The 18,719-nt window shown below is 36.4% G+C and overlaps 1 protein-coding gene across 8 annotated transcripts in view; it reads right to left on the bottom strand.

Moving 5' to 3' along the window:
- The window catches only part of ERBIN (erbb2 interacting protein), a 118,007-nt gene that overhangs the window by 43,670 nt on the left and 55,618 nt on the right, over positions 1-18,719 (bottom strand). For all 8 annotated transcript variants that reach the window (XM_068176962.1, XM_068176969.1, XM_068176967.1 and 5 more), the window contains 3 exons: positions 18,203-18,320; positions 4,596-4,674; positions 3,741-3,830 (listed from right to left, as the gene is read on the bottom strand). In XM_068176962.1, coding sequence (XP_068033063.1) covers positions 3,741-3,830; positions 4,596-4,674; positions 18,203-18,320 — 287 coding nt within the window. The remainder of the gene's footprint in view (positions 1-3,740; positions 3,831-4,595; positions 4,675-18,202; positions 18,321-18,719) is intronic.

The raw sequence follows: 18,719 nt of genomic DNA, 5'->3' as shown, positions 1-18,719 counted from the left end.
AATGTGAAAATACTGCATTGAGAGATGTTCTTTACTTTACACCTCCTCAGCAGCTTTGCTAAAGCAGAATATTTTTATTTTGTTACTAAAATGCAAAGGCATGCGAAATAAAAAGTATGCATGTTGCAGGCTGCATTTACCAAAGTTTCTGCAAAACACATACATACATATATAAATGTATGTGTGTGTGTGTGTAACTAAATTTGATTATCAGTGTACACTTATGTCAAAAATATCCTGAAGTAGATACTACTAAAACCATCGACCACTACAGATACTACTGGCAAATTGTTGAGAAAGTAGATACAAAGCAAATTAATTGAACACCCGGTAAAGAGGCTATGGAAGCAATATCCCGTTATAGACAACACTGCCAGATTTTTAGAATTACACTGAAGATAAATCCTTGTTTATCTTAAACACCCATTAGTAAATAATGTTTCCCTTTTAAAACCCTGTCTCAAAATGAGCAAGAAGCAAGTTTCAAGTTTAACATTTTCTGCTTATGTATTGGTGTATTTAAATGTAAATATACAAGTATTCTGATATAACATATATGGCTTTCTTAGGCAAGAATAATAATTCTCAGATATTTGTGCACTGGCATGAAGACTAAAGCCACAATCTGTGCCAATATCAACACATTCAAATTTCAGTTTGGGAATGGAGGAAAAACCCCTACTTTGTCACCAGACAATTCCAAAGGAACTCTCATCGTATCAAAATCTGGTGACTTTTAGTAAACCTAACAGGCTGGACAAGAACAACATCATCGAAAGACAGCCAATATACAATACTCACAAAAAAAGGGGAAAAAAGACGGCATAATCTTGACCTTGCAATTATTAAAATCTTTAGCACAAATTCTGAAGATGAGAATAAAGCATGAAGATAAATCCAATAAAACACTGCATGGATATACTAAAAGTGCTTTCCATTATACAAAAATTCTTTCCTAAGCATCAGGGTGAGTGTTAGGTTTCTAGCGGTAGAGGTGCTCAAAGACCCTTTCTACGACTATCCTGTTCAAGATTTTTTAATAGCAATCTTTTAAGATCTGAAAAATGTTTAACTTCGCTTATGTCACAGACAATACGGTGATTTAGTAAGACACCATAGGGAAAAAAACCCAAACCTGTACAGATTTATGGCCAAAAAAAAAAAAAAAATAGAAAAAAGGACAAGATACCAAAGCACCAAGCCAAGTACTTAGGTTTTCGTTGTAGGCATCAGCCATTTCCAACTGAACTGTCCAACACATCAGTTAATCATGTAAGAAATTACACTAGGCAGTTGCAAAAAGGGTAATTGGAACACTGGACCAGAACCACAGACATTTCCAAGAGAAACAAGAAGATAATCATGACACTGTACAAGTCATGAAGATATCTCAATTCAAATTCTAAATATAGCTATACATGTCATCATCCTCTGTCAAAAACAAGATGAATTAAAACATGTTCCAAGATATATTAATATACTGAGACACAAAGGAAAAACCTACCACACCAGAAGAAAACAAAATTTTATTTAGTCTAATAATTAAAGGATGCAAAAACACTACAAATACAGCAGGTGAGAGAATGAGGGACAACACTCATGAGAAACGGCAGCAATTAAACTGCAGAAAAAATGAACACTCAGAGAGAAAGATATATAAGAAGCTAGGTTTCTAACCTGACACACAAGAGCATAAAAACCTTGTTAGCCATTATATGTATTGGCTTAGCTTTTAGGAGATATTATTGACAACAGTTGCCAGTAACAGCAGGCAAAAGAACTCAGTTATTTCACATATTCCTAAACAATGAAAAGTAATAGCTATATGACTGTATACAAAAAAAAAAAAAAATGCACCAAACTGGAAGAAAGTGAAGCCTTGTCATTTATGAGATTAAATATTTCAAAAGCTTCATTTCTTTATGAAAGAAGTATTTCCATATTCTGAAGCACAAGTTAAAAGACTTTGAACTAGAACGTATTTATACCTAGAAATAAAATTGTGGGATAGCACAGCAGTCTCATCACTTACAGAACAGAAGTACACAATGTCAAAGGGATCTGAATCTTACTTTGAAATGCTATTTTAATGTTTCATTGTTTTCCAATTTATTTGATCTAAACATCATCTTCCTATAGAACACTATGTTTTCTATGCAACACTGTTTTAGCAGGTAAACTTACATACGTGAATACTTCAAATTCATTCTCCTAGGCATACAACAGGATGTTGCAAATCACTAGATTTTAACAAGCAAAGCAGAATTCTTCATAACTATCAAGAGAAACACTACAATGGAGAACTGGCTTTCAAGTTGTCTTCAGTAACTGATTTATTCTTATGATATTGGTAATTAATGACTTCACCATTTCACTAACCATTAAGCATTATAGAAGCTGACAGTGACAAAGAAAAAAATTATGAGAATTTTTAATGTGTATTATGTGTAAGATTAACTACTTAAAGGATCAGCTGTGTCAACCTCAAGTCTTCAAGTTTATCTGTAGTACCTGTTTAAATTATGAAAATCTTGCCATTTGGTTAGACTATTAAAAAAAAAAACAGAAAAAAGCATAGACAATCATTAGAATTCCAACAAGATTATGCATATTCCAGATATTCTTCAACCTTAATGAGGGCTTCTGAAATGCAAACTTTGTGCAGCAGAAAAAAAAAAGCATGACAATAATGCATCTGCATCATAAGCAGCTGTTTTGATAGCTGAATGTGTAGCAGATCTAGTGCTCTTAGTCATTTATTAACTGGTAACCGAGAAGAGCAAGCCAACAGCTCTGATCACAGATGACTAATAAAGTAAAGGGTCACTAGTGGAGAGCACCTGTGCTTATGTTCCATTGCTCATCTCCTGATCTGCCCAACTGCTGCAGCACTATCTGGGGGTGTGCTAATCTCTTGCAAACTGTGCTGACCCACACAGCACCATGTGAAAAACACAGTGAAAAAATGGCCTAAGTCAATTTTTTCACTCAGCAGCAACATGACTGCTTAACTAATTGCTGTATTTCCTGAAAGAGATGCTTGCTGGACATGGGATGGGTCAAGAAAGCGACAGTCTAAGAGAAAGAGCATAAAATAAGAATGGAGGGGAGGAAACTACAGAAATGGCTAAAAGCAGTGTGATAAGGACAGCATAACCTATGGTCATCTAGGAGTTTTCTTTTTATGAGTATTACCCTTTCATTTTTGCTCACAAAATTTAATCTATTTTACAGAGGTAGCAGATTAGTATTTACCTTGTACTAAAACTATTACATGTAACAGGTTTGCATAGTCAGTATGCACCATAAATATGCCAGAAATATTTCAGGAATATTCCTGACAATAAAGGACTTAAGAGTTACAGTTGTGCATGAAGTAATTAGTGCATCCAGGACAAGCAGGACAAGTGGAATTACAGTTGTCATCATTTGCTTCACTCGAATTACTACATGACAAATAACACAAATTTCAAAAATACTTACTTACCAGACTAATGCTGGAAAAGAAACAAGAATGTAAATGCATTTTACGCCCTTCATAAGCCTTCTCTGTGTCCTTCAGAAGTCAAAATTAAAAGCTGCTGATACAGATTCAGGGCTTTTTTTCCCCTGTAACTATTGCAAATTCATAATGTACACTTCTTCCCTTTCTTCAGTACCCATTTTACTTCAGAACCAGAAGAAACTGCTCTGCAGAAACTTAAAACTAATGTAGATATAAAGCTTCATGTTCAACTTACCTTCCAAAATTGGCTGGCAAAAACTCAAGAAAAGCATCATTCAGGTACAGCTGTGTTAGGTTTAACAGTTGAGAAAATCCATCTGGCAGCCTATATAGAAGTAAAATAACATAGTACCTTAGTTTAATTTATATTCAGGGCATTAAGTCATTTTCTTAAGCAACAGTATAGTACTGAAGTCCTACATATTGATAAAATTAAGGGGGTGAATTTCTTTAAAGTCACACTACACAGTTGTTCTCTATAAGATGAGTTTCAAAATTATTTTAAGTATTGAGAACAGTATCTACAGGCAATAAATACTACAAATACATCTAGTCTTGCCACAAACTTGTGATCTCCTGATATGTAATGAGAAGAAGGCATTAATTAGAAACAACAGGATAAATTAAAAAATACACAACCCCCTCTATGTAGTGAGAAGAAGGCATTAATTAGAAACAATGGAATAAATTAAAAATGCACAACCCCTTTTTTCCCTGGAAGAGATATGTTGTATCTCTGGCAGTGGAGATTTTTGGCAAATTAATTTTGTCACTATAGCAGAAATGCATATTAAATCAGAATTAATTTTTGTTATTAAGAAAACTCTTTGCACACTTCTGTACAGTCACAGAGAAGTGATGGATTTTAAGCTGACAAAGCTACATGGTATAATGAAGGATAGTCCACATAGCCTATTAACTTTGGTAAAGTACTTCAATGAGATAGCTATATTGGATCACAGTGCAACAAGGTTAATGAAGATATTTCTCAGGGAACTCTGCTCTCACCTCCAAGGCTGGCACATGTACAAATTCTAGACTCAGTAGTATTTGCACAAAACATAAAACATCGAAAAGTTTACAAACTTACTTTGAAATTGGATTTACACTTGCCTTGACAACTGTCAAGACTTTACAGTTTTTTATATTTTCTGGAAACTCCTGTATGCCTGCAAGATGCAGAAAGGGGTAGAAAAACAGGTTTTAATTATTAGATTCCACCACATCCATAAGAATTATGCACATGAAACCATGAGGCATAAAAACTTTGATTCATTTAGCAACTAGTCAACCGTTTTTCTGATGTCTCATTTTACATACAGTTTTCATTAAAGAAATACTCCTATGCAATATCATTTTCTTGCTATACTATTCCTAAAGCCTTTCATGTTTCAGGTTAGCATGAAGCTCATAAGCTACAAACACACAGTACACTAAACTCCTACTACTTATTGCCAAATATTGAAGTACTTGTGCTTTGGAATGTACTTAAGATAAGAAACTATGTCCCAATATAATTTCTTTTTAAAAAGGCAATCACTTGGTAGCATGAAGTTTCCAATGGGATCTGTTTATCAAATCCATGGCCTGTATAATATCCAGGTGAAATGGTAATGCTTCAAATCCTTTGAGTATTTTTACAGTTTCACAGTTCTGAAGAGATATCTGTCCCAAAATGTGATATATGCTTGCTGTTAGCTTCTAGATCATTTGAGAGAAGGACAAAAAATGCTCCAGGCACACTTATGTTTGAAAACTAAAACAATAAGCAACTTTCTTTTTTTCCAAGATTATCTGTGAAAATGCCAGAGTGGAGTTACATTCCACATATCTGCCAAATCTCTATTTGTCAGAAACTTAAAAAGCAGGCCTTGAATATGACACATATCCACATCAGAAGGAAATCAGTATTGAATCATTCTACCAGGCAAAACCATTACCTCCATCTTTACTATATATACAATGAAAACAAATTAAAATAAACCCACTGCTATCACAAGTGCAGTTGCTTTTGCAACATGTTCTTATATCGTGGTACAGGTGTCTTTATTTAAAATATATTTGCCCTAAATACAATAACCATTCATACTGGTATCTTTCTACTTGGATTAAGAATACACTGTTGTTTGCAGGGAAAAAAAACACCATATGCTAATAAATAAAGCTAGTTTAAAATTACATTTTTCCCCCAGATACCAAACCTTAGCTCTTTGTTTTTGAGTTAATGCATCTAATTGTGTTTCTGAGAGCTTTATCAGCTATGTGGAAAGTGCAACTGAACCCAGGGAACAAGACCACAAGTTCCACAAGAAGTAACTATACTCTGTGAACACTTGTTTGTAGATTAGCGAGAGTACTAAATTTCATGCTGCTTTTGAAACAACATTAACAATCCACCTGCAGAGAGAAAGACAAGGGCAGCATCACTTCTCATTCAGGCTGGCAGGTGGAACTTCATGTAACTATTCTGAGAACATGTGGTGAAGCATCAGCTGCTAAGTAGTATTTTTGCTTACATAAAAAATTGCAGAATATTTGATGTTTAACTTAAAGCTTGAGTCTATGTTTGTGCAGTAACAAGACTGATCTGGTATACAAGGACTTAGGAGCAGTAGACAAGAAAAGCAGTGACAAAATAAAAACTTTAAGCAATTCGTGATAATGAGTGGCAAAGCCACTGTGCTGACTTTTTCATAAATTCAACTAAAATAGTGACACTATTTCTTTCAAACTAGACTTTTAGGTCTTTCTTGACAGGAACTTGTTTGTCAATACTACCATTGAAACTATGATTTTTGACTCATTGTACTCTGTTACTCAAAGGTAAAAGGCAAGAAAAAAATATGACATTCAGTTAATCCAGGAGATTAAATACACCTAAGTATGATGGACATTTTTGGGAAATAACTTGCTAAACTCAGAAGCAGAAGGGACTAAGAAGAATGGAACTATCAGTAGTAAAACAGGCCAACATTTCTGACACTTCCTGAGTAACATGCATGTTTATGCATACTCACAGGTGTAAATAAAAATATAGCTTTATATATATATATATATATACATATATATATATATATACACACGCACATATATACACGTGTGTGAGTATGTGTTCATGTGTATGAGTTCAGCCATGTGAAGTTTACTGGATCTGTGAGTGGAGTCAAAGCAGAAGATGGCAATGGGATACTAATCTAATTCATTTCCATTACTCAGTACAAAATCAAAACCAAAAAGGTAATATTTATAATATTATAAAGTTTCATTTCTGTAAAGCAGTAATGTTATTTTTGAGTCCAAGAAAGATTAGGAAACTACCATGGACAGAGTAGAACCATACCTTATCTATTGTTGTCATATACCCTTAGTATATGGGTATATTTTCTCTTTCTTACAAAGAGAAACACACTTCTAAGAAACTCAAATATACATGATCTTAATTCCAACTGTAGCAATAAACCTCATTCAGCAAAAAGAATATCCATACATGGAAAGCATCTAACATGACACAATACCCTGAGCCTGCAGAAAAGAAGTTACAGATGATTTGTATGAAGTGACCTTCTGGTGTCTGAAAAAAAAAAATCAAGACCTCTTTATTGCTGAGGATACAAATTTACCTTCTTAAAGTAAGTATTTACACTAATCAGAAAAGCTAAGCTCTTTCTTGGAGAAAAGGAAAATGCTTAAAATAAGCATTTACACTAATCAGAAAAGCTAAGTGCTTCCTAGGAGGCCAAGCTGTGTCTCAGACTCACTCAGTGCCCTTAGTTTTTCTGTTTCAATCATGCTGAGACATTCTCTAAGCTTAGTTTTTCTGAGAGATGGTCTCACTACTGGCCTTGGCTTGGTCCTTGCATGAAAGATTGCTCTGGTCCAACATATTAAACCTTGTGTTTGCAATATTAATATTAGTTTCCACTGTCTGTGTAACAAATTCATAGAAGGACAGAAAGCTTAAATTTGCAGTAACTACCTAAAAACCAAAACACATAGCACATCTACGAGAGGGGAGAATGTCAATTTAAGCTTACTCTCAAAAACAACAGCCAAATAAAATATTAGCTATCCAAATATAGACATATTAAATCAGCATGCTTTTATACAGAATCAGAGGACACTACAGTAGTCCACTGTTTGACTATGCCTTGGACAAGAGACAGCAACAGTTTTAACAAATTAATAATAGAAATTTAACTGATATGAGAAACCTAACAATGAGGGAGCCTCATATGAGGGAGCCTTAATTTTGCTTCTTCTTCAAGCCAGAATCATTATGGTACATACCATCTTAACCAACCTCACTCAGTACATCAGTATAGATAAATGGCCATCATTCAAAAGAACACCATATTGAGAATGACAGCATTAAATATACCAAATATTTGTAATACACATTCAGAAACCAGGGGGAAAAAATCAGGAGACTGCTACTCTCTACCACATGATAGGAAGTTGCATTTACTGACTGGCTACATAACAATGTTCTGACCACTCCCTTTTCCTCAACTATACTCCTGCATGCTAGAAACATGCAATTATTGTTGAATTAGTATTGTTTAATTTCTCCCACCAAGCAAAATTCAAAAAGCAAGTAGAAAGAAGAATAAATAAGAAGGCAGAGAGACATAAGAAAAAAACTATGAGGGAAGGAAAATGCAGTTGTAAAGATCGCTTTGTAAGAGGAGATGTTGCTTGTTGTTCTGCTTTTCATCTATCCTCAATATTCCGAATCTTCTTCCTCATCAAGGAAGTTCAGAAAAATCAAGGCATTCTGTGACTACATATATCTTCACTCATTTTTAACATTGTGCTAATTAATCCATTTGATAGCCAATTCAATCTTTCCATGAGCCTCTCATTAGATGAGTACTGCAAACAGAGATCCACATTCTTTCTAAATCCTATTTTTCTTTTGGGGTTTTTACTGCTTTCTCTGTACACTGATACCCAAGGATTATAGAAGACAGTGTAATAGTTCACCTAGTCTGATGCAGCCTTATTCCACTTTCATTGAAAAGCATTATATGGACAGGTTCCTCAACATATTATTCATTTTGTACTTTACATGGTAACAATCACTATGCACAACACATTTCAGTGCTCAGTTTGTTTATAGATCACGCTCACTGTTTTCCAAAAAAATACAAACCATTGTGGACATGAACATCTGCAGAGCACAGTAGGAGAAAACACAATTTGCTGATCATCTTTAACCACCAGATCCAACTGGACTGGGAGCAAAGTTCTTTTTGTAGTGTAGTTTACCCCAGAAGTTAGATTTATGTAATAGCTTTTAGCATTCACTTGTCTGTTCTTTCCTCCCTGTTTTCCCAGATTTCAAGCACTTTTAAACTCGCTGGCCAGTTTCTACCAAAAACAACATCAAACCCCCTCAACAACAACCCTACCACCCAAAACAAAACAAGCAACCAACAGGGAAAAAACAAACAAACAAAAAAACCCACCCACCCCCAAAAAAACCACACAACTCCCCCACAAAAAAACCCAAAACAAAACACAAAAACAAACCCCCAAAACAACAAACAAAAAGACCAAACAAAAGTTTAAACAAACAAACAAATACAACAAACAAATCAAACCAAACAAAAAAAAAATCTCTGAAAGAATGTTAAGAACATCTGGCAGTAAGATAAGCAAGAGGAATTTAAAATTCTTGTCTGGATTAAGCCAAAAGCAGAAAGCATTCATCATTCAGAACTCTACTTGGCAAAACCTCACCATCTAACCTTGTGGTATTCAATTACAATCCAAGACCAGCTGTGGCACATGCCCTAAGAACAGAACAAAAAGGTCATACAGGTATTTCAGGTCAACAAATGCAAATCTGGAGGCAATCAACCTCAGTTCTTGATCACATAACATGAGTGAAATACAGAATTTCTCCTGATTTCTAACTCCTTGGAGAGCAATGATTATTTTTTTTTTTTTTTTTTTTTTTTTTTTTTTTTTTTTTTGCATAGCCTGTCACAGCAAGTGTGCTCAAATGTCCTTCTGCCTGGATTAAGAACTGTAATAATAACTGGGGTCCTCCTCAACATCTGGAGCTACACTCATCTCCTCCCCTACACAGCACAATACTCTCTGATCAACTAGGGTCAGTGTAACTTGCAGAGCAGCAGAAAAAACTGAGACAATTTTTTCTCTCCATCAGATAATTTTTTTTTTACTCAAATACTGGCAATTCCATATCTATAGAAAATTGTGCAAGTCAGATCCAGTGTTAGCAGAATCCTTTACTGCAATGGGTCTCAGTGCTGACAGCTCTGTACACTCCTGCTTCAGCCCCAGTGCAGACTGGGGCTTGCTCTGCAGCTCATACTGTGGTCATACCTTAATTCAGAAACAAATGCTAAAGCTAGTATGTCCAGACAGCAGTTATAGAAACCACCACTGCTATACAGAGTTGGCAGTATCTACAGATTTGTAACACCATTCATAGAGATTTACACCTCTTCCCACACAGAAAAATTTTAAATAAGCTTAAATAGCACCAAGAAAAACATTTTGGTTCAGTACCTAAAATGCACAGAGCAAGACAATCACTAACACATGTGAGAAGTCTAGAAGCCATACAGGTGATGTTCCCAAAGGAGTCTGCAGCTAGACAAGTTTGTAGAAAATGTGAGGGGAAAATCTTCTCTCCAAACAACAGGCACACTCAAAAGCTCTCTTGGAGCAAAATACATTAAACTACAGCCTGCAGTACACTTACTCCACTCTACAGCCTTGCAAGTATAGAGAACACACAGGCAAACATATAGGTTCAGCTTGCATGAATACAAATTACCTACTTTCTAATCTCACCTAGTCTGTTTATCCTGGGTGTAACTTCTGGGCAAGCAGCTCCACCACAAAAAGAGAAGCTGTTGTTTGTTCTTCCCCTCAGGCCTCTGCCACAACTGTCTTTCAAGCCCATATGGATTTACCAAGTAAAAAAAGAATTTTTAAGAATATATGCCAAAGAATATGAAAGATCAGTTTGCAAAACCTGAAATTTTAAACTGAAAAACTGAAGTATCAGTCACAGCCTATATTCTTACATAATTATGTATTCACATATTTATGTATTTTACTTTGATGCTGCACACCTTCTGAATGAAAATGAGCACTTTTCATTATTCAAAGTAAGCAGTGTATTAGAACCCAAACAATTCAATGCACAATACGGACCCACCTACCCTTACATTTTGAACATTCATTTCCTTTTCCATATTCTTTCCTCACTGCACTGGTTTCAGACCCACCAGCATTTCAGGTTTACAGGAGATGCAAGGCTCATCTGTAGGACAGCAGTAACACCTTTCTCATTACAGTTTTGGAGTTTGTGGGTTTGCATTTTTTATTGCTTTTACACACATGTCCTAGCACAGCTAAGACACTGCAATAAACATGTAAGAGTCTTCCAAGCATTCCTCCTCAAACCATTTGTAAGACCTTCAATTTTTAAAGTAAGGTCTCTCTAGGCATGTTCTAATCATGTCTCTTATATAATGTAAATTAGAAGGAATATGAGTAGCAAGACAGGCTTCTCTATACCTGTTCTGTGGGAAAAAAGGATAGCCAGTAATTCTTGAGTAATTCAGCCAGGCTTCTTAAAGACATGCCTGACACATTAATTTACATAAACAAAAACATACCAGGGCAGGGTAAAATTGCAAAATGTGGAACACAAGCAGAGTTTTTGACAATAGTTGCGGCCATGATGCTGTTTTGGACAATTTCCAAGGTTACATGGTTTTCCATCATGTCTAATTCATGGATGGAATGCTGTCAAGTACCCAGAGAAGCACAGAACATAACCATTGGAAGCTGCTTTGCTTTTCCCTGCCCTGTCCCCTACTACCCTGGACTGCAAAATCAGTGCTGTGCATCCAGTCACTTTTTGCTATTACATGACAACTGTCACTCAAAGCACACCTTGTTACAAAAATAAAGGTAAGAGTTTCTCCTTAGAGTAATTGACAAGGTGCATAGTGACAGTGGTGACACCACCAGTCAGTACAGTAAGTTCTGGGTGGACTAAACTAGGTTTCAGCTGGGCAGGAGGTTCCTGGAGTCAGGGAAAACTTAGTAACAGCTGAGAGACCTATCAGGACTGCCAGGAAACAGACAAGTCCCAGCAGTTCTTGCGAGTGAGAGAGAGCAGTTCTACAGATGAGAAAGGAATAGCCAGGGGCAAGCAATCATGGGAGACTTAAATGGGTCCAGTGAGTGCAGATGACTGGGAGCGTGAGGAACAGGACAGGACATGTGGCTTTAGAAGTGGTGCGGGTCTGCATGGCAGTTCATGAAGAAGGGCCACTTCATCCCATGGAGTCATCAACAAACAGCAAACTTTTTTGGCAACAAAATTGGTCACAATCTACCCATTGCGACTCCTGAGCATGAAACCCAAACACAGAGGCCACAGCTTCCTCAGGTAGATACCTACACCTGAACAGACCTCCTGAAGTCTCACAGACTCAGCTGCAGGGAATGCTAGAATCTGGGAGCCCTGCTAGAACCCAAGGGCAGAGTTGGGTGCCATGGGTGCAAGTGTGCCCAGATAGATAAGCTTCATTGCATAAAGCACTCACTAGGCAGGGTACCATCTGGGAATCTGAGCAGGCCATTGATGCTAGCATTAAGCTTTCACACAGGCAGGGTGATGACCCTCCCTTAAACCCTTCGGAGCCAGTAGGATCAGCTAATTCACATGGCAAGGGAGAACAGACTCTTGTCTCAGCTCAGAGCAGGAGAAAGAATCTTCCCTGTGTTACCAATCCACCCCTAAAAATAAATATGATGTTCTGGAGTTAGAAGGAGAATAATCTAGGATAGGTAGTTAAGATCCAGAAGAAGAGAATTCTACTAAATTTGTATAGTTATCTTCAGTGTTACCTAATTACAGCATTCCAGTACCTGAAGGGCCATACGAGAAAGGCAGAGAGGGACCTTTTACAAGAGCAAGTAGTGACAGCACATGGGGTGGATAGGACTATGTTTAGATTTGACGCTAAGAAGAAAGTCTTTACTGTGAGGTGGAGAAAACTAGCTGCCCAGAGAAGCTGTGGATGCTTTCTCCCCAGAAGTATTTAAGGTTGGGTTGGATGGGACTCTGAGCAACCTGGTCTAGTGAAAAATGTCCCTGCTTCTGTCAAGGGAGCTGAAATGGGATGAACTCTGAAGTACCTTCCAACACAAATAATTCTATTATACGATACTATTCTATGTTGTCTTTACATGTAAATCCATATCTACAAACCCTATAATTACTTTTACAATACCTTTTCTTGTGTTACAAATATTTATTTTGAGTCCAAGAAGACATTTTTAATAAACTAATTTCAGAATTTCAGATACATACACTCCAAGAAGACATTTTTAATAAACTAATTGCAGAATTTCAGATACACTCAAATTTCACATTCAAAACCTTATCGGCATTGAAATTTCATTCCATTCACATCCTCTCTTACACACAGAAATAATTTTACTGTGAATAGACAGATTCTTTTCAGCACCTTCAATATGACAATGTATTTAAGGAAAAAGTACTGTAAACACTTGAAAAAAGACTTTAAATAGAAGGGCTGCCTACATTTAGAGCACATTTATAGGATCTATACAGTGATACACTATCACAGAGCTACAGACTCAGAAGTCTGCAGGAAATCAATTATCTTCTATTTCACTATCACGGATGATTTAAAAACCCTGGTTGCGTCCACCTCTCTGTCAGTATAAGCAGAGAAACAGCAGATTTACAGCAAGTTATTCTGTATTCAGGATCTTTCTGTTTTACTTCTTCCTGCAGAAAATGAAACTTGGATCTGTCTCCCTCTATTACTATGAGCAATTCTCAATCCTTTTGAAAAGCCATATTCCTAAACGTACCAGATGGGCAACACAAAACTGGATAGTTTCTTGAATTCTCATTCTCCAATTCCACAACTTCTGGCACAGAGCATATTAAAGACAGTTTGCCAAATCAACAGATTATTTTAGAACACTGAAGAAAACATATTTGATACAAATTTGCATCTGTTAACAAAATTCTTTAAAATTACTGGAATAACTTTATAGTCAGATACGCCTGGAGGCAGGGGGTTGAGTGTTTTCTTAGGTTTAGTTTGTCTATTTTTCCATGAAGATTCCTTGTAACACAGATTAACAAACTGACAGAAGTAAATTTGCTGTAACATCACTGTGAAAGAAATATCTAAGAAACGGCTGACGGTATTGTTATTTCCAAAGCCCCAGGTTACTCTTGATCTTGCTAGTAATTTGCTCATCTTGCTGTTTAATCCTCCAAAGGCCTGAATAATACGGAACTTAAATTCAATCTTTTTCTTTCACCACCTGCACGAAGGGAAAGGTAGATCATGTCACTGTTTCCCACTAGACTAACTCACAGATACAAGCAATTTCAAGTGCATTTCCCAAGCTTCCAGGAAAGCCTGATTTTCCTGGCAGTCACCTCATCCTATGTTTCAGCCTTTCAAACCACTTGATTCAAGTAACCTGTAAAGCTAACTCTTCTGTACATTTAGATATGCCATCAGACACTGCACATAAATGCTTTCCCCTTCTTCAAAGAAGAGTCAAAAATATTTCCTTGACAGCCTTCCACATTGCCCTAGATGCATGCTAAGGTTGGCATGCCAGAGTCACAAGGAAATTATTGTTTCCTAAAGTTTAACCCCAAAAGACACTGATTTAGGGTGACGAGTGGTGTTGCAGGGTTTTTTGGAAGGTGGGTTTTTTTTTTTCTGTACTGCTGTCAATACATAAATTAGCTATTCAGGATTAAAAATGCTTTGATTTCCTTTAGCCTCGTAAATAAAACATTAATTTTTTTTCTGCTCTGATCCCACATTCTGTATACTGCAACTTCTTTTTAAGATGTAACCCATTAGGTTACAGGGGTGGGAGAAAAGGCATCTCTCAATGCTTTGTATAGTTCAGGATGTAATTTCTGGTATAGGAACGCAGTTTATTTATTTTTGAACCATTTGTTCAAGTATGATTTCATCTTTGTGACTAGGCTAACACAAGCCTTCAGCTAGAAATTTCAAAGCTGAGGTTTATCTGGAAAGAAGCATCAAAATACTTCTAATATTAAGGGTTCACAGTAGCCTTGGGAATTAGGTTAACATGCCATAAGAAGACAGCAGATGTCCTCACCTAAAACCTACAGAACTTATTGACTACTATGAATAATAAAAACAGACTTAAGACTAACTGTAGTCTGCTGCACATATAGCAGCAATTTGGTATTTCTAGGCTACACTTGCACCACAACCATTTCAGCAGCCAAGGATAATACATTCCAGACCGCACTCTTGTACAAAGACTTCTCTATGCTCCTCAACTCACAACCATTAAAGGCTTGCACTCTAACTCAGCACATTTCAAAACATACATCAAACAGTAGATGAACTGACAGAAGATAAGTAGTCAAATGAAGATTTGTAAATTAAAAAACCACCCTGTCTGGCTCAAGGAGACCCAATAAGAGAAGGCCCTGCATGCTGGGAGCATACAGGGAAACATGCATGTATCCTGGCTTCCTGTATTTTACTAGATTTTCCTTAGGCTTCTACTTTTGGTCACTGTTGGAGGATGCTAGATTAGATGAATCCTTGTTCTGATAAAACGTTATTAAATATTCTTAAGTATCAGCATCTGCACATGTGCTGTGTCTCTGTTCCAGTTTTATATATTGTGTGCATGAAACCAAACACATTTAAGCCAGAAATTTAAAGGGCAAGATTTTTCCCATCTGTAGCAGCCTGAATTGCTGCTACTAAAGTCCAAGGTAAAGAAGCAGAAAGGGCCTTTGCGTGGTATCCACAGATGTTTAATTCAGCCGCGTGGTGAGATGTTCAGGCCTCCGGCACACAGACCCACTTACCCACTCCCCAGGGGCCGGGGGTCACCCTGGTCTCGGGGCAGTACAAAGATGAGGGCCAAATCAGAGAATAGGGAGGGAGTGGCTCAGGGACAAAGGAACAGACATAGAAACAGGGGAAGGAGCCAATGGGGTTTTAACAACTTTGAGGGAAGCTTCTTGTGTCTCCTTATCACACCCCTGCTATTAGAGCACCATTGCTTTCTTGGACTAAAACCTTTTATGGAACAAATGTGCTACCTTGAAAAATTTCTGTGATTTTGATCTTTCATCTAAGCATCAAATATTAAGCACACACATATCTATGCATATAATTCTACTTGGACAACTGGATGGTCTCCCATATGATTTGTCTCACTCTGTTAGCCAGACTGCAATTCATTAAGTAACCTGGAAACATTTTAAATTTGAAGCTTAGTTTTTCATTTTCCTATCAGCTCTTTAGAAAATTAAATACTTTGCTCAATACATCTGATTATGTCTGTGCCAGAAACAGCTCAAATATTTTATGTGAAAGTCCTATCGCATTTCATGTGTATTTGAAAATTAAAGTCTAACTATTCTTCTAAAAATACAACCTTTAAAAATAAATGCATATTTGATGTCAAGGCATCTGCACTTCATGATGTCGCCCAATCCATCTCAGAAGGAAAGACTTAATGGTATATCAATACTTCAAGAAAAACAGAGGAACTATCACCATTCACTTGCCACAACTGCAGGAATGTGAAAACCACTGAATTATTTTAGAATTTGGCATCTCTCATCATCCTGCACTTTTCGGGCCTAATCTCCAATAATGATGCTTTTTTCATAAACTAAAAAAAAAAAAGCAATTCTTTCCACAGAAGTCCACATTTTCTTTTTTTGAGATATAACAGAAAAAGGAAGAATTGCAGATTTTGATAAATTTCGCTATTCTTAGAAAAGTAGTAAAATACCTCCTATTTGGCTCTATTATAGACACGCATTAGAACAATGAGAAAGTGAGCAGTAAATTCTTACAAAGAGAAAAACAGACACCAGGGAGGAGAGTAGGCTTGCAGTTGTCAAGAGAAAAATTTTCCATGGTTGAAACAGTGGAGAGCTGAAGAGAAAGGGAAAGGTACTTATGCCAACAAACAGGGTCTCAAATAATACCAAATTTATTACAGAATAAAGACCACTATCTCTTACTTCACCCAGCAGGAACAAACGGGGACTCTAATTTGGTTCTTTTAATTTTACAGAGGTTTTAGAACTACTGGAAGACAAGATGACCTCAGTAAACAAGCTTGTGACCTCAGAACTATTTTTTATGTGCAACACTAGTCAGAGAAGCTATCCAAATTGTGATAAGTTTGACACCAGGCACATGATAATAGTTTAAATAAGTTTGTACTCCCTGCCATTTCTCTGAAGGGTGTTAAAAAAAACCCAGCCTCTAGAAAACAGGGATAGTGTATCATATGCCTCAGAGGAACAAGTGCTCTTTCAGCACTGACCTCTGTAGGCTTAGTTCAGGGCCATGACATTTCAGACAGACAAGTAGGTCCCTGGCTTCAGCTGCCTATTTATGTACATGAGCTATGGAATTCACCAAAAGCAGCACACAAATTCCCTTTTGCTGCTTTTAAGTCTTTCACATTGAGAACCTGTGTAGCAAACAGTTAATACTTTCAACAGTTCAGTCCAGGACAAAAAGATGATTCTCTCTTGTGTGTTTACTGTGATAGTTTTAATGCCAGCATTCTTTAAGAAAGACACTTGTACCAGGAACAGATCAGTAACAACCAGATCAATTTATCATACTAAATGCTGTGTTCATTAAGTAGAGATAATAGAGTAAGAGTTTAAGTACAGATTGGGCTAAAACAAACAACAAAGGAAAATACCAACACCGCAACAACTGCTTTCTTATAAAAGCAGAACTTACTTCTCTTTGTGGAGTCATAATTACTTAGCAGCCCAAATAAAACAATAAATTGAATGACAAAATCTTTGGAATATTTATGTAATTCTTATTTTCAAGTATTATTTCAATGAGTTATCCTCTTACTTAACTTTAAATTAGTAAGACAGAACTATTCTATTCTCCTCAATTAGCATGATTTCTCTCTTATGTAAGTCACATAACTAAGTTCGATGACAATGTTATTTCAGTTTCCTCACAGTTGCACACATCTGCCAGCCTACTAAAGCAGCACCATCAGTAAAACCCCATGAATACAATACTTGGCTGACAACATTTCATACCTTATAAAAATCTGACTCATACAGAATGACAGATTTTTAACAAGTCAGGCAAGTGAACCAAGTCATGTCTATGGACACATAAATACACTTCCCCATGCAATAGAAGTTGCCATCCCCAGAGCAGGACAGCAAAGCCAAGTCCTACTATACTACAATATTCCAAGAGCTTATTAAAACAAACCCAAATCAATTTTCATATTAAATAAATAATATTAATAAAAGCCACCAAAATTTACAAGTTGTGCAAACTCTTTTCAATATAGTGACAGATGACAAAAGTTACTAAAATTAATGTTTGAGCTTACGAATTTAGAGAGAATATAAAATGCCAGACAGCATTGTCTACAACCCAATGTAAGAGATACAATTAAATATCACAATCAGATCATAAAAGAGATCTTTTTATTGTAAGCAGGGATTTAGAGTAGTAATTTTAAAATTACTAGCTGTGCAGCTTCTAGAAATTATAGTTTCGCTAGTGTCTTTGTACAGTCAATGGTGATTCGCCTTTCAGTTACCTCAATACAATAAGCAAAGTGACTTACCATTCTTGCTGACATCCAGTTCCCTGAGATTAATGAGATTTGCAATGGATGCTGGCAATGTGGTTAGATCATTGTCTGGCAAACTCAGCTTGTGTAGAGACTGACAGTTAAAAAGTTGCTATTGAAACAAAGGAAAAAGTGAATGTGATTTTCTCTCAGTTTTCTCTATACAGCTTTTAACCCCCTGAAACTTCTGAACTCATGGCCTGAAGACTGAGCTATTTAGAGTTTTTGTCTACCAAAAAATTTTAACTAATTTCCTTGAAAATTGACTCATATTACAATAATTAAGAAAGCAAAAAACTGTTGATGGTTACAAGGCAGCAGTTATGCTTAATACTTCCTACAGATTCCTTCCAGGACCTCAGAAACTATGACCTGTAGTTACATATAGACCTGCAAACATTGCAAAACATTTTCTATAATAGACATGCCATGTGACAACCCAGAGTTAAGCAGAGTTTATTCAAGAAAGAAAAGAACAAATTGACAGACACATCTTTTGAAGTCAAATCGT

Source organism: Anomalospiza imberbis, chromosome Z (genome assembly GCF_031753505.1).
Source record: "Anomalospiza imberbis isolate Cuckoo-Finch-1a 21T00152 chromosome Z, ASM3175350v1, whole genome shotgun sequence".
Lineage (NCBI taxonomy): Eukaryota > Metazoa > Chordata > Aves > Passeriformes > Viduidae > Anomalospiza > Anomalospiza imberbis.
Note: the sequence above shows the minus strand (reverse complement) of the source record. Positions and strands in the feature narration are given on the sequence as shown.